At 39.7% G+C, this 17,892-nt stretch overlaps 1 protein-coding gene across 2 annotated transcripts in view; it reads left to right on the forward strand.

The window, feature by feature from the left end:
* The window catches only part of FILIP1 (filamin A interacting protein 1), a 213,157-nt gene that overhangs the window by 128,246 nt on the left and 67,019 nt on the right, over positions 1-17,892 (forward strand). For both annotated transcript variants that reach the window (XM_082474162.1, XM_082474163.1), the window contains exon 4: positions 15,841-16,014. In XM_082474162.1, coding sequence (XP_082330288.1) covers positions 15,841-16,014 — 174 coding nt within the window. The remainder of the gene's footprint in view (positions 1-15,840; positions 16,015-17,892) is intronic.

The following is a 17,892-nucleotide window of genomic DNA, read 5'->3' on the forward strand; positions in this document are numbered from 1 at the left end:
CTCAGCCAGTGAAGAGCGGGGCCAGAACTCAGGGCCTTGATTCTTTCAGACCCCTCCACCACGTTATGACATGCGCTGTGTCGATCATTCCCCACAGAGCCCCAGGTTGAAAGAGACAAGTAATAGCTCATTTACATAATCTCGTAAACCCAGCAGAATGGATGGCGACATTTTCTGATGAACTGGCTAATTTGCCTTAGATCTATATAAAGACACAGGTGAAAACTCAAAATATGTGAGTCATTCTGGTAACTTCTTATATCTTGTAAAGTTTAAATACAGTGATGTTTTAGGCTTTTGTGGCTGGTAAATAAACTGAAGCTTTTCACCTTGTGGGTAATTTAACATGGTTAGCTTTGGTTGAGATCTCATTTTTCTGGCTGCAGATTCACAGGATCCCCCAGTCTATTCAGTAATTGTGATGCAGTCCTGTAGCATTTAAGACTAAGCCCTAAAAGCTTTGCTTTGTATACTTGATCTGTAGCGACCTTTTGAGTTTGCTGCCTATTGAACCGGAGGTCTTCCTTGTGAAATCATAGAATACTGCCCCAGTTCACTTTCTGTTACTTGATATCACTGAACAAAAATACCATTATCAGGGTCTGAGAAAAAAAAGATAGGGTACCCTGTCTCTTTAAAAGTTTAAGAATAGCAAGCACAGTAGAGTTAATTCTTTGGGGGCTGTGCCTTGAGAATTTTCTGGCTTAGAGTCAAGCTACAGATAATTAATTATGTCAGTGAAAAGCTCTGATGGCCTGTTCTTTTCAGAGAAAAGTGACATCATCCATAGAATTCTCTGGCAATAAAGAAGAACAAAGCTGTGAGTGCAGGAAATAACAGACAGATGTCCATGAGTGCATATTTTATCTACTTCAAAGTACATTGCAAGAAGTCATACTCTAGGGCCGTCTCCCAGCAGCAGTGGAGGGGTCTTGGAGAGTCAGAGAAGGAAGTTTGCAGGATCGGGTTCACCGACCTCACATGCCCTGGCCTGAAAAGAGAAATGTGACATTTTTAGGGAAGTTACTAAAAAGATGACAGTGCTCAAAAAATGTTGGCAAGATCATGGCAAGCCAATCAAGTTACATCGTGTGGGGAAACTGGACCAGATGGTGGTGGTACCATTTGTGGATGAATGTTACTATGGGAAATATTACCCAGTGAGTTTCATTCCAGGGCCTTCTCTTGCTTTGTGTTTATATCATATTCTCACAGAAAACTGTTACTGACCCCCAGAGCAACTTGTAATGGAAAGAATAAATATTTTGAAATCAGATAACTCTGTTTCTTACAAATCATGTAACCTTGGGCAAGCTATTTAATTTCTTTGAGCCTTATTTTCTTCATCTGTAGAATGGAGTTATGAGAAATAAGTAATACCCATGAAAATAATTTTGTTCACACCAGGGTGCAATTAAAATATTGGTTGTTATTAAATTCAACTCTATCATTCCCTGAAAAATGTTAGTTTCATATTACACATATAGAGCCAGACATATTAGTTGGAATACATGTTTACTTACATAAGCAATTTTAGACATGATAAAAAGATAACTGTTTCAAAATTTCAGGTACCAGAGTAGGAGAAATTCTACTACTAGAGATTTATTCCTCTGAGTTGATACTACCCATTCTGGAACTTTCTTTTAAAAAACATTTTATCTGATTATCAAAGTAAAAGTAGTTCAATGTAGATCATTTAGAATATGTATTCTCAATGAGAGTTTCCCAACAGGGTAAAATTAGTTCTTAGAGAGGGGTAAAGAAATTTTAAATGTCATAATGGTTTGTGCATCTCAAAAAGATCACGGTACATTAACAGATGTACATTAAAGTTTCATAAGGGGGAGACTAGGAAAAAAATATCTAAAAAGTCTCCTTAGAAGGACAAAACTGAAAAAAGTTTGAGAAACACTGATTTAGAAATATTTAAAAGTTACAAAGAAAAACATTAATCACCCATAAGTCTAACATCCTGAAAGAACAATTGTGAATATATGTGTATTTTTCTTCACATATATTTTTTTTACATAATTGCAAGCACGGTGTACACACAAATTTGAATAATGTTATAAGCATTTCCCACATCATTCAACATCCCTTGAAATACATTATTTGAAGTCTGTAAAATATTTTATCCTATGGAAGTATTATATTTGACTCAAATATTTCCTTATCATTGAATATTTACATTGATTCCAATCTTTTCACTGTTATAAATAGCGTCATAATGAACATACTCATGCACAAATCTCTGTCCTTCTTGTTAAACTCCTCAATGAAAAGGTCTCTTGTATACATCTATTACCAAATTGTTTTCCAGAACCTTCCCAACAAAATTATGAAAATGCCCATTAATCAAATTCTCACTACAATGACTATTATAATTCTAAAATGTGTTCTGATTTAAGGCTGAGCAATGGTATCTCACCATTGCTTTAATTTACATTTATTTAGTTGTTAGTTAAGTTGAACTATTTCCTAATGAACATTTTATACATAAGTAAATTGTATATTTATGCCTTTCTATTGAGCCTTAGGGGTTCTTTTCACTGATATATGTGAACTCTTTATAATTGAGGATAGTTACCTTATGTCTGTCATAGTTGTTACAAATATGTTTTTTGGCCATTTAATCGGCTACGATTTTTTTTCACATGTAGAATCTCTAATCTCTTTCCTTGTTATTTCAGAGAAAATGTTTTCCCCCTTCAAAGTCAGATAACTACTCATGTATATTCATTCATCATTCATTTATTCATTCATTCATTCACTCATCTGTCTTTAAACAAAGAAACACATAAAACAAGGTTATATACTGATGGCTGATGAAAATATTGTGATGAGAGACTTGTGGGAACCTAACTGCATTTCCCCCAGAGCAACGATTCCGTGTTCTCTAACTCATTGTCTGTGGTAACTTTACAGAAAACAACTATTGCAGGTAATGAGAATCAACTGTAATTCATTTCTATTTGTTCCTTGAATCATGGGGAGATTTGACAGGAACTTCATGAACATAAAAGGAAGTAATAAGCCAGTATCTTTTGGGGTCTAAGCTTTGTGTAGTGAAAGGTAAAAGGTAGATTTTTAAGAAGCTGTTCTGTCCTCAAAAGAGAAAGTAGACAAGCTTAGAAAAGGGGAAACACAGGACACTGCTGTTGGATAAGGAGAATACATGTACACAACACACACACACACACACACACACTTTACTCATACATGTAACAAAAGTTTATTGAGCTGGTCCCTGTGCTAGGGGCCAGGGACACAAGAGAACAAGAGGCTATGGCCTCCCTAGGCTGCCAGTCTTGCGGGAAGGGAGAAAACGAGCAATAGTGGTTACAAAGTGATGAGTACAGTGATTAGGGAAGTATCCGGCGACAGAAAGGGCAGGTCTACACATTTTACATCTGTTCTCAAATCACAGCGCATCACATGGTTCCTAAACACTGACACTTAGGTAACAGCACACATAAGGTTTCCTTGATAAAAAATTTTTGAATGTGGTCCAATAGAGTAAAAAAACATGGTAATTGTATAAGCAGATGTAATCAACTACATTTTCTCTTTAAAAGGGTAGATTTAGCATTTCAATCTGGGATTTGGCACCAGAATGCCAAATATTGTCCATAAAAGCAGTTAGCCGGGGCTTCCCTGGTGGCGCAGTGGTTAAGAATCAGCCTGCCAATGCAGGGGACACGGGTTTGAGCCCTGGTCCGGGAAGATCCCACATGCCGCGGAGCAACTAGCCTGTGCACCACAACTACTGAGCCTGCGCGCTAGAACCCACGAGCCACAACTACTGAAAGCCCAGGAGCCACAACTACTGAAGCCAGTGCGCCTAGAGCCCGTGCTCCGCAACAAGAGAAGCCACTGCAATGAGAAGCCCATACACTGCAACGAAGAGTAGCCCCCACTCGCCGCAACTAGAGAAAGCCTGCGCACAGCAACGAAGACCCAACGCAGTCAAAAATAATAAATAAATAAATAATAAATAAATTTATGTAAAAAAAAAAGAAAGCAGTTAGCCGATCACAAACAGTACAGAAATCTTGTGCCTTTTTCAGGGGTCTCCTTTCTTTAAAAAAGGGCATTCCAACTAGGAACTCATAAGAATTTTATTAAACATCAAAGATGCAATTTTTAAAAAATTAACATTTCTATTTTTTTTCTTTAATTAATTTATTTTATTTTATTTCGTTTTGGCTGCGTTGGGTCTTCGTTGCTGCGCACGGGCTTTCTCTAGTTGCAGCAAGCGGGGGCTACTCTTCATTGCGGTGCGTGGGCTTCTCATTGCGGTGGCTTCTCTTGTTGTGGAGCACAGGCTCTAGGCGTGCAGGCTTCAGTAGTTGTGACGCACGGGCTTAGTTGCTCCGCGGCATGTGGGATCTTCCCGGACCAGGGCTCAAACCCATGTCCCCTGCATTGGCAGGCGGATTCTTAACCACTGCGCCACCAGGGAAGCTCAACATTTCTATTTTTGTACTTATTTTTATTTTCTTTTCCTAAATCAGAAGGCTTGACTTTGGTTGCACCTTCATTTAGAGGCAATACTTCCAGCCTCAGTGCTAGCACAAGATGTGCTGTTTGACATTGTTTCTTACTGATGCCAGGTTTTAAATAGAATACTCAGAAAAGTTTAGGAAAAATTGTTAAGTCATTCCTGCTGCAATATAAACTTTTGACAGGGGTGATGAAGAAACTGCAGACTCTAGCATAAACTGTGGAGTCCAAATGCTTGAATTCGGCAAGGAGCTGCTCCTTCAAATCACACCAACAAATAGTGCAGGGGTCTCGGAGGCGCAAGGCAAGCCAGCAGGGGCTGCCAGTGTCTGTGAAGCCTGTGGCACAGGAATTGCAGGTACTGTTATGAGTGGTCCAGGCAGTCACAGGGTACTGAGAGCCACAGGGATGAGGAGAACTGCCTTAGCCTTTGACTTACTGATGCAGTTTGTGGAAAGGCTTCTGGCTGTGTTGCCCAATAGATCCAGCTGTTCCGCATCAGTCAACTCACTCCTATGAGGAAAGAAAAAAAGGAAATTGCCTTTTATTGGGCATCCACAGCATTTCAGGCACTACATTAACCACTTCACATATATTTCAATCTCTTACAGGGTGGGGAAGCTGAAGTTCAGAGCTAAGTGGCTGAAGGTCACATTAGCAGAGCCACAATATGTCTGTTTGGCTGCTAAAGGACAGGGTAGCTAACATTTGCCAGGTACCTTTATACATCAGCTCATGCAAAACCGGTGAGGGAACTACTGTTCATTTTACAGATGAAGAAACTGAGTTCAGAGAAGCTAACTCACTCATTCAAGTCACACTAGCAGTAGTGCTGATGTATGTTTCTAACTCAAGAGTCCCAAGTGCATGCTGTTTCTACCACATTGCTTCTCTCGAGTAGGAGTAAAAATAAGCAAAAAACTAGCTCTAGGGCTTCCCTGGTGGCACAGTGATTGAGAATCTGCCTGCCAATGCAGGGGACACGGGTTCGAGCCCTGGTCTGGGAAGATCCCACATGCCGCGGAGCAACTAGGCCCGTGAGCCACAACTACTGAGCCTGCGCATCTGGAGCTTGTGCTCTGCAACAAGAGAGGCCGCGATAGTGAGAGACCCGCGCACCATGATGAAGAGTGGCCCCTGATCGCTGCAACTGGAGAAAGCCCTCGCACAGAAACGAAGACCCAACACAGCCAAAATAAATAAATAAATAAATAAATAGCGTTCCCTGTAAAAAAAAAAAAAAAACTAGCTCTAAGTTTCTATCAGCAACTTGTTTAAACAGAAAGACAGGGACTTCCCTGGCGGTCCAGCAGTTAAGAATCCACCTACCAATGCAGGGGACGTGGGTTAAATCCCTGGTTGGGGAACTAAGATCCCACACACATGCTGCAGGGCAACTAAGCCTGCATGCCACAACTACAGAGCCTGAGCGCCTCAACTAGAGAGAGCCTGAGTGTCACAACGAAGAGGCCGCGTGCTGCAACTAAGACCCGATGCAGCCAAAAATAAAAATAATAAAAAAATAAAGAGAAAGACAAAAAGCAAGTGGGTTAAGGAAGCACATTACAATAAACATCTTCAGTACACCAGAACAGCTGATAGTTAGAATGACGACCCCGAGTTCTCAGAAAGACATTAACTTATGTATATTATATTCTTTTTTTAAAAGGAAAGGGACTTCATAATTCATTTGAATTCTAAATGAATTCAGTTTGGGAATTCATCCTATTCCCAAACCCCTACAGTTAAACAACTCTGTTGTTTAAAGTAAATATTTTTCAATTACTTATAAAAGTAAATATTCAGTGTGACATGCCCTGTAGGTTCATAGTGGCTGAGATTTTCTTGTATTTTTGTTCAAAAAATAAAACTCTACTTGTTCTAAGTTGGTCAAAGGTATGCTACAAATATACAAATCACTTAGGTCAGAGGCTGAAATGAATACATCAAAAAACACAACAAATCCAAAGGAATTTAATGTTATGTGATTCAAATAAACCTTACATATAAATTTTTTCTAGACAATGTAGTCTTGTTTGATTGAAATATCTTCTCTTTGGAAAGAGTATTACTTATATTTCCCAGCCCTCACCAGTCAGAGGATGAAAATAAGATCAAAGAAACTACCTTTTCCCTCTCGTTCCCTGTGCCCTCACCTGCTCTGTGGGATGCCAGGCCCCTTATGCGCAGGGAGTCCCCAGAGGGTGACCCACACGTGTTGCACACCCTGCTCCGGGCTACCATTTGGCATTTGCCATTTGGCCCTTTTCCCCCCTCCAGCCCACAGCCAGCTCTGCTGTGTGAGACCCAGGGCTTTCTCCTCCGTGTATGTCAGTTGGTGTCTACTTGGAGGCGGCTCAGACTGATGTGTACACTGAGAGCAGGGTGCCAGATAGACGGAGGCCTGCCCCTTCCCGCCTTCCCTGCATCCTGCTGAATTCTAATTTACCAATTCTTCTAGTTCTTATTGGGCTCTCTTATGGCAGTCCCTCACCCTGGGACTCAGGCGGGGGTCGAGGCGGCTGGGCTGGAAGGGCGTCGGAGTGACAGATGCTGTGCTGCACTCAGACTCACCCTTCCCCTCTGACCCTGCCCCATTGTCCTTCAACCAAAACGATGCCCTTCCTCCCCTGGGATGAGCTCTTTCCCAGGAAGAGCCTGGGTTCCTCATGCAAATAGCCCTGTGTCAGGGCCACCCTGCCAGTCAATCCTCCAGACAAGATTACGTGGAAGGATTTCACTCAAGCTTGAAAAATACTTCTAGAGACCACATGGGAAGGAGACAATCACAGGATAAAGTAAGGAGGTGAAGAAAATTTACATAAATAAGCAGAATTGTACCAGAGGTGTCTATATAGAGGTATCTATGCAAGGTCTGGTACAGATGCTGTATCTGTCTTGGGTCTCCTCTAGCTGGTTTATGTTGACGGGGTTAAATTCACACAGCTGGATAAACAACTACAGTGAGAAAACAGTCATAGAGTTGTGCCTCAGCAATGACTTCTCCCACGTTTTACGGAATTCAGCTTCTCAACCAGCTCACAGAAAGCTGTACTCTGTCTGTTGGACCTGATTACATGTAGGGGTAGGCAGTTTTAGGGCTCTGCCTAAGGTCTTTATTAGCACAGAACCAAAAGCCTGTAGTCTTTTGGAATTTAAGAAACTATACGCTGCAGAACCACAGCACTGAAGGGGGGAACCTGTGGCCTTATCTAATTTCTAATCCGGGACACGGCAGTTGTCTTGCTATTAATATCCCAATGTGGGTAAAAAAGAAAAAAGAAGAAAACTACATAAGTAAAGAAAATGTGTTTAAATCCATGGGTGCCTGTAATGTTCAGATAACTAATCACAAGAAAACATGACTGCACTTTTATAATTTTCTACATGGAATTTTACCTTTTTAAAAAAGTGGTATTCTCTAGATAAAGGATTGGGGATGGTTTGTATTTTCTTTTCTTATTTGAATTTTTGGGGGGTGAACAAGGTGGTACTTTTTTTTTTAATTGTGGCAGAATATACATAGCATAACATTTATCATTTTAACCATTTTTAAGTGTACAGTCCATTGGCATTAAATGCATTCACCTTGCTGTGCACTATCGCCACCATGCACCCATCTCTAGAGTGTTTTTCATCTTCCAAACCTGGAACTCTGCACACATTAAACAATAGCTCTCCATCCTCCTTTCCCTCCTGTCCCTGCCAACCACCACTCTACCTTCTGTCTCTATGAATTTGACTTTTCTAAGTACCTCATATAAATGGAATAGTATTTGTCCTTTTGTGACTGGCTTAATTTCACTTGGCTAAGTGTCTTCAAGGTTCATCCAGGCTGTAGCATCTGTCAGAATTTCCTTTTTCTCAAAAGGCTGAGCAATATTGGAGGGTATGTATATACTACATGTGTTTATCCATTCATCTGTCAGTGGGTACAGATGTTGTAGTCCACCTTTTGGCTATTGCTAATAGTATGCTGCTATAAACCTAAATGTCCCTGCTTTCAATTACTGGATCCTATGGTAATTTATTTGTAATAGAATTACTGGATCATATGGTAATTTGTTTGTAATTTTTTGAAAAACCACCATACTGTTTTCCATAGTGCCTAAACCATTTTACAGTGTACAAGGATTCCAGTTTCTCTACATCCTTGCCAATACTTATTTCCTGTTTTTTGTTTTTTTTTGTTTGTTTGTTTTGCTGATAGCCATCCTAATGTGTGTGAAGTGGTATCTCATTGTGGTTTTGATGTGCATTTCCCTAATGGTTAGCAATACTGAGTGTCTCTTCATGTGCTTGTTGGCCACTTGTATATTTTTAGAGAAATGTCTATTTAGGTATGTATCTGAAAAAAACCAAAAACACAAACTCAAAAAGATACATGCACCCCAATGTTCATAGCAGCATTATTTACAACTGCCAAGATATGGAAGCAGCCTAACAAGATATGGAAGCAACAGATGAATGGATAAAGAAGGTGTGTATATGTGTGTATATATATATATATATATATATACACACACATAAATACATACATACAATGGAATACTACTCAGCCATAAAAAAGAACAAAATTTTGCCATTTGTAACACCATGGATGGACTTGAAGGACATTAAGCTAAGTGAAATAAGTCAGGCAGAGAAAGACAAATACTGTATGATATCACTTATATGTGGAATCTAAAAAATACAACAAACCAGTGAATATAACAAAAAAGAAGCAGACTCACAGATATACAGAACAAACTAGTGGTTACCAGTGGGGAGAGGGAAGGGAGGAAGGGCAATACAGGGGTAGGGGATTAAGAGGTACAAACTATTAGGTATAAAGTAAGCCACAATGATATATTGTACCACATGGGGAATATAGTCAATATTTTATAATAACTATAAATGGAGTATAACCTTTAAAAATTGTGAATCACTATATTGTACACCTGTAACTTATATAATATTGTATATCAACTATACTTCTATAAAGTTTAAAAAAGAAAGATCTATTTAAGTCTTTTGCCCATTTTAAAATCAGGGTTTTTGTTGTTGTTGTTCAGTTATAGGAGTTCTTTGTATATTCTGGATATTAATCCCTTATCAGATATATGATTTGCAAATATTTTCTCCCATTCTGTGGGTTGCTTTTCACTCTGTTGATTGTGTTCTTTGATACACAGAAGTTTTAAATTTAGATGTAATTCAACTTATCTATTTTTTATTTTATTGCTTTTTTTTTGGTGTCATATCCAAGAAATCATTGCCAAATCCAATATTATGAAGTTTTTCCTCTATGTTTTCTTCTTAGAGTTTTAGCTCTCCATTCAGGTCTTTGATTCGTTTTGAGTTAATTTTTGTATGTGGTGTAAGGTAAGGGTCCATCTTCATTCTTTGCAGATATCCAGTTTTCCCAACATCATTTGTTGAAAAGACTATCCTTTTCCATTGAATGGTCTTGGCATTCTGATTGAAAATCATTTGACCATATATGTGAGGTTTTATTTCTGGGATCTCTATTCTATTCTACTAGTCTAAATGTCTGTATTTATGCCAGTATCACACTGTTTTGATTGCTGTAGCTTTGTTGTAAGTTTTGAAATCAGGAAGTGTGAGACCTCCAGCTTTACTTTTAAAAATTCAAGCTATCATGGAATTAATAAAAGCAAGTTTTAATATGAAAAACAGCATCTGCTTGTGATATTTTAATAAAAGATTTCTTTTGGATAATATTTTGTCTGAAGTGCTAGAAAGGAGTAATCTTTAATGAACAAGCAGTATAGAGACTTTTAGGCTATTATTAACCATATAGTTGTGGAGAGAAATTTCTCCAGAAAAACCTAAAGACATATTTTTAGCCCCAATGGCCCTCTAAACTAACCATATCTGAATCTTCTCCTTGTATGTTGTTGTGTCACTAATTATGTTAACTTTGCTTTCTAACACTGAGGAGGAAAAAAATGGGTTTAATTTCTATAGTAATAGCTAATGCCATCATAAATTACATAGCTTTTTTTCTTCCAATACGTTTATAATATTCCATTTTACCTAACTAGGGTAAGTGGTATAATTCAATTTGTATGAGGTTTAAAGGTTGTTTCCTGTTGTAACATTCTAGTGGAATGTACTGTTTTTCCTTATTCAGTTTACATATTTTCTTTTTGGAATAAACTTAAGAAGAACAAAGTGACTCCTAAATTGTAGACAAGAATGTCAGATGAAAGAGCAGAAGTTGAAAAATGTAATTGTTTAACTCTTTTAAACAAGGCTAAATAGTTAAGGTTGTTCTGAGATTTGCAGCGCCAGTTTATGCCTCTCTGACTTCACATCACTTAATTTTATGTTTATTTCCACAAATATTTACTGAGTGCCTATCATGTGGGCAGGCACCCTTTAGTAGACACTGCAGACACAGCCCCTGTCCTCAAAGCAGCTCACAGCCTAAGAAAGAAATAGGCAAGTAAACTAATAAATTACATTATTTAAACAGATACGGAACATTGAGTTGAGTTCCCAGAATGGGAAAGCATTTACAGAATGGGCATATGTTGGTATTCCAGGACCATCTTTTCCAGGGCTCCTTAGCTCAGTGCAGCAACAGACCATATTTATGTGGTTAACTGAATAATTCGAAGAAGTGATGGTGTTTAGAAACTGTGACATTCTGATTCTTCCATAGCATAGAAATAAATTTATTCTTTCCTCAAAATGCATCCTCCAGGGACTTCCCTGGTGTCCAGTGGTTAAGACTCCGTGCTTCCACTGCAGGGGTTGCGGGTTTGATCCCTGGTTGGGGAACTAAGATCCCACGTGCCGCTTGGCGTGCCCAAAAAGAAAAAAAAACAATGCATACTCCATTCAAGGTCAACAGCTCTTGGCAGGGAATGTCTTGTTTGAGGTGTGCAATGTCAATAGTTAAGGGCAGGCTTCTCAAACTTCCCACCTGGCTGTGTTCCCTCTCAACCTAAGTGAGCAGACCGCCAGGCGGGGGATCATGGTGGTATCGTCTAAGAAGCTGTCCCAAGCTGTCCACCTCAAGCAAATGCTTTTTAAGTCTTGTGTTTTGTCCTAAACCTTCAAGTAAATATCAATATTGTATTAATCTTCAGAAAGAGTTTTAAACTACTTACCACCTACCCCTAGTCTTAAAGTAATCCGAGTGCTTCAAGAGGATGCACCATGTTTAATTTGAAGCTCCACAACTCATTCTGATTCCTCTGTCCTCCCAAAGTTAGACACGTACCCATTTTAGGAGTGTGGAACAGCTATGTCACATGGGCATAAGAACTAAGCATTCTTTCCTACTCATTATGAGTTTTTCCCAAAGATTCAAAAACCCCACAAGTTTAAAAAATAGTTAAAATTGTCACTAGGCATAATCACCAATGATGGAGTTTTGCCTGTAAAGAAAGCTAAGTTTTGGGAACACTGTCAGTGAAATTCAGTTTCTGAGTACAGTAAGTCCACCATGGCTACCCTGCCAGATGCAGGGACATTTTGGAATATCCAGTCTCCTGACCACTCCGTGTTTGTCCTAGGATAACCAACTCGTCCCAGCTTGCCTGGGACTGTCCTGATTTGCAGAAGTCCAGCTTTGTGAGATTCCGTTCTTCTTGGTCCCAGGCAAACCAGGACAGTTGTTCACCCTCATTTGCACAGAGGTAGCAAATACTTTCACCAGTTTCTGGGGACCCTCCTAGTTTATGCTGCTGGTCTGAAGTGACCATGATTCCTTGGTGAAGAAGAATCAATGGAATTGATAACACAGTGAGAACAGGAGAAACCTCTGGGGCAAGCAAGTCCCCGGGAATCAGGTGAGCCTGCTGGGAACCTTGAACAGAGCAGATATTTTCAGTGCTTTTGGTGCTGAATTGGCCTAATAGTGGTTTCTAAGTGCAGCTATGCTTCCTAATCACCTGCAGAGATATTTTAAATCACAATTCCTGGGTTACACCATCAGATCTGCTGATTCAGAATTTGTGTTTAACACAGCAGATGGAATGATCTTTCCACCATCTGACCATGTCACAATCCCGATGCTTAAAAATTCCAAGGCTTCTTGCTGTTCTGTGATAAAATGCAAACTCACTGCTTGGTTTACAGGCTTTTCATGAGTTGCCCATTGTTTAATCACTTCGGCCTCCTGTGGCCCCAGCCCATGCATCTAAACCTATTCGGTTTGGCCTTTGCCTACAGGTTTCCCTTGGCCAAGAACACTCTTAGCCTAGCTCCACCCCTCTTTCTCTGGCTCAAGTACTTATTGTGAGATTTCGGGTCACTTTCTCCAGGAAGCCTCCTCCGTCAGCTCAGATTCAAGTCAAGTGTTCTTCTGGACCAAGTTCTTAGCCCCCTGTATCTCCTCCATCCTAAGGCTTCTCATGTTATAATGGAAATGACTTTCAACTGGTTGTCTATTTCCCCTTAGACTTCAATGCCTCAGGATGCAATTATATCTCCAGTACTGAATGTGCACAAATATTTATTGAATGGATGATTGGATTGAGTGCTCTTTTGAACTATATCACCTGTGTGGGCTCCACCTGTCCTGTGTCTGTCGCCCCATCCCTACTTTCACAGCAAAGATCAGATACCCACCCTTGACTTTGTGAGACGGATCACACACTTACCTGTCGGCCCCAGGCTTTGCACAGCGGCCCTCTGCTGCCCCCCCGTGTTTGGAATCAGCTCCTTATGCAGCCAATTGAGACAACCCCTTGCTCCATGGGGTGCAATTTCAATTCTGCAGGGACATCTTTGTTGTTGGCCTCCGTATGTCTCCCTTGGCACAAAGGGGAACCAGGTAGGATGGAAGAGAAGGCTGTGACCCCTCTGTGTCTGTTTCTATACCCTAATCTCCTATTTATTCTCCTCCATCACCAAGACTAAGTCAGTTGAACATTTTCATTGTCTCTTCTTCCTCTGACCTCCTCTTCTCCCCTTTCTAGAGCCCTCTTCAAAGTATTCCTCCCTCTGGGTCCTTTTACATCTACGTAAATACAGTGGTCTATTTAGCAGCTCTCCAGCACCCTAAGACTTTAACTACTTGCTTGTGATAAAACTTCCGAGTGAAAATAGTAATGTTCAAGGATAGGAACTTTCTTACATTTTGAACTTCAGTCTTTTCTACAAAAATTAACAAGACTCTCAAAACAGAGGCGTAAAGTGGTTTTCTCCCCAAAACGTAGGATCTTAATTACATAAATTGAATCACGTTTAAAGTAATGAAAAAAATTTATTGTGATCACATCTTTATTATTCCATTGATTAAACAGATATCACAATATGAATATTTGATTTACTATAGTAAACTATTCTAAATAGCAGTGATTTATGGGCAACATTCATATTCCTTCTATGATCATTATTACAGCAATTAAAAAGCTTTTAGTTAGTTCCTGAAGAGTAATGTGGCTCTAAATACATAATGCACAGTGTTACATAACCATGGCCTCTTTTTCTTTGGTAACTGGTGTCTAGGGTAATTGAGCTCAGAATGAAATGTCTGGTATATGCAGCATAACGCAGTCAATACAGTTCAAGCATAAGCACATTTTTTTAGGGAGAGAAGAAATAGGTGTTTCACGTCAGTTGTTTTCTTCTAAGAGAACTAGAAAGATTTGGTTAAAAAGAAAGATACCAATAATATTTACATATTTTTAAACTGGATAGCTTAAACTTTTAAACTAAAATAGCTACCTATTTACAGTTGCAAAGCTCTTTGTTTACATCGTCTGCCTGAAGACTGAGAACAATGGACATACCTTGGACTCCTTCAGTACAGGGTTACCATACACAGATGTGGAGTTGTGCCTTGCACAGGGGTGCCTGGCAGAGGGACTGCATAGGGGTGAACTACAGCCCACTCTTTGCTCGTTAGGCAGGCTGCACTCTGACTCGGGGTTGTGTCTCCTGGAAGAAGCGGGCACCTCTTTCTAATTTGCACAAAGACACTGTACAGCTAGCCTGACTCTGTCTGCGCTTTGTCCTTTCGCCCTGCATGGAAACACATTGCCTTTCCATTCAACTATTTTCTGACTTTAACTTTCTCGCTAATTCCAAACCACTGGTTTCTTCAAAATTAATATTTTCCATTTTTGTCTTGAAAGGAGCACATGTATATGTGGCAGAGACAACATAGGGAAAATTTGCAAATTCCAGTCCAGTGACGTTTCTGTAATAAATTCGTCTTTAGCCGTTTGGAATTAGATGAATTTGGAGACTACGTACGAAAAAGCAATAAAAGTGAGAAATCTCAAGAAAGACAAACTTTATAATGGTCCTGTCTCAGGGCTAACTAGTTAGCTCCCTTGTTTAGAATACCATGATAATGAGCCAGGTTTATGATTTAAAACCCCCAGTTAGCATAACACAGGGGAAAACTCTATTCCATTGTCACAGACTGAAATTCTATTGCCACCAGTGTGTTCTTTGGTACAAGTTGGGATGAAGTCAGGGTACTTCATACCCATCACCATTACTGGAAAAACAAGTATACAACCAGATGGGAGTACGTTTGGTCAAAGTCAGTTCCGTGATAACTACAAAGTTCATCATTCCTCATCAGTAGAAAATACATCCAGATGTATCTGCATCATGTGATGGGAGCCACAGTCAATATGATTGAAAGCCTATAATCATGTGGTTTTCTCAAGAGCTTCAACAAGACACTAAAGTTTTGCTAAGAAACCGAAAGAACAACTCTGACCCCACCAACCTGACTCTGATTGGCAGTCTGGATACTACAGGAGTTAAGTTTCACCTTCAGCAGGAATACATTAGATTGAGAAGCCCAGCCCAGCACCATGAGAGCTCCCAACCATGTGTTTCTGTGCAAAATGAATCACTTGATGGGAAACAGGAAATCACTAATAAAGGCTGTTTTTGTTAATTATACACGGAGTTAGAACCGGAATAGGGGAGAGCAGGGTTTTATTTTAAGCCAGGTTTGAATACTCTATATTGAGGGCATAAACAGAAAACTAGAAAACTTTAAATTGTCATTGACCTCATGTGCACTGAAAAGGGCTAAGTGTCCCCAGGAGCAGTCCTCCCCCTTCTCAGAATCACTGCTACTTGGATCGAGCACTTTTTATGTAGTTAATATTAGCACAAACTCTTTTTCTGCTTGCCGGCTTCCTAGCAACCTGAAGCAGAGTATCTGCTTGCCAATCTGCTTTTGGTAAAAAAAAAAAAAAAAAAAAAAAAGAGCAAAAAACACCCAGTAAATTTGCCCATAGCCCTGACGAGACAGGGATATATTCAATAAACTCCGTGTTGATTTTGTGAGCCCGGCATAGGATTTATGCTGTCAACCGTCTGACCTTGCTGCACTTTCCACCACAGGCCAGGGAGGATGTGATCCACATGCTGAAGACGGAGAAAACCAAGCCTGAGGTTCTGGAGGCTCATTATGGGTCTGCGGAGCCAGAGAAAGTGTTGCGGGTCCTGCACCGAGACGCCATCCTGGCCCAGGAGAAGTCCATAGGAGAAGATGTGTATGAGAAACCCATCTCAGAGGTAAAAACATACCCCGACAAGTCCCTGAGACGGAAGCCTCAGAGGAATGTCTCCATATCCTTCCATTTTACACGCCTTAACATTTTCTTTCAAAGGCAAGCATTTTATGATGCCCTAGTATAGAATTAAAGTATAATTAAATAATTCAGAATCACTGTGGATACATTTCATTGATAAGAATTGTAGAAGTATTTCCTTAAATATACTTAAAGACCGAAATATGTTTCTCATGTGATTATGATAGCTACCTGCTCTTCAGTCTGTTATTCTTTTATTTCTCTAAGAGGGGATATGTGTAAAAATTTGAGGTGCTTATGGGTTTTAGCATTGAATTTTCAGATTATTGTCAAATTGGTAGCCTAAAATTAAACCGATTTTTATTATTGATATTTATGGTTATAAAGCCACTCAGTTTTGATATCTTATAGACCATTAAAATGGTCTCATGTGAATGGCTAAAACATAAAAGTTGAAGCAAAATCCCAATGGAAGGCTTAGGGCAGTTCTTTTAAGATGAAAGGGAATCTAATAGGACAATATTGAATCATTTTTATACAAGACTCTATTAGGAACTATCAACTATTGTTGTTAATTACCCATGATATTACATGTTAAAAATACTCTCACATCATAGTAGAAGTTCAATGAAGAATCAGGGAACCAGTTGATGGATTTAGCCATACTGACTCTTCGGAATTTATGCTAAAAAAAAATCATAGATGTGAAATTAGTATCATAAATGAATAAAGAACACAGAAATGAAAAGTGCAAAGCAATTTATCGTAATTTAGCTTGAGACAAGCCCTTGCAGCAACTCAGCTTGACAGATCTCAGAAAGATCTGCTTTAGAAAGTATTCACGACAGATCGACAGCCCCATAATTTTCTAATTTCTGCAACCAGGATGAACTGGAGCTGTTCTCATCTTTTCTTTAAGCATTAAGAGATAATTATCAGTATATGATAGAATAGAGTCAACTGGCTGAATCCACTTTCACGTTTGAGATAACCCACAGTTATTAGCTGCCTGTAGTTTTGGCCAGGTCACTTCAGCCCTTTAAGCCTTAGTGTTCTTCTCTGTCAGGTGCACATCTCATAGAGTTGTGAGGATTAAATGAAGCAATGCCTGTAACACTTTTAACATAGTGTCTGGAACATACTAGCTACTCAACAAATAGCAGCCATTAGTATCTGCTGGGAGCTGAGGGTGGTAATTGCTCACACTCTTATTTAGTTCCAAACCTGGAGGGACTTGAGCAGTAAAAGACACAGAGAGGTCAAAATATCAGTTTTATATTATTATTATAATCACCTGGATTGAAGAACTTGGCTTGGATAAATAGTATCATTTGGGCTTCTTAGTTCTTTTCTCCCAAGTTAGAGCTTGGAATGACCCCTCAAGGGAGAGGTAGGTCTGCAGAGTACACACATCCAGAATCACTGCCTCTGACCCACTGAGTTCTACGGACAGTACATAAAGGAAGGCGTTTCCAACTTACCTTCAGAAAGTAGGCCTAACCCAAGTGGACAGAGGAGCAGAGCAGAAAACACTCACCTTTCTTTTGGGTTGCCCTGTTGGAGTTCGCTTAAGCTGGGCATGCTTCTTGGTTCCTTTCTCCCCTCAACTCAACAATCTGAACAGCTGTTCCTCCCTTGGGGAGGAATAAATAAGGAGGTAGAGGGAAGGACAGAAGCTACTTTTCCCAGCACTGGCAAAATGGTGAAGTCCTGCTTTGTGAGAGAAACAGAATGCTGAAAGGAGAAAAGATTTCTTCCACCATTTACAGATTTTTGGTTTCTTAACCCTTTAGGCTTAATAATCAAGTTCCTGTTGCTCAGGGGCAAGAGAGTTGCTTCCAAGTTCATGAGGTAATGTTCC

Source organism: Balaenoptera physalus, assembly GCF_965194825.1.
Source record: "Balaenoptera physalus genome assembly, chromosome: 9".
Classification (NCBI taxonomy): Eukaryota; Metazoa; Chordata; class Mammalia; order Artiodactyla; family Balaenopteridae; genus Balaenoptera; species Balaenoptera physalus.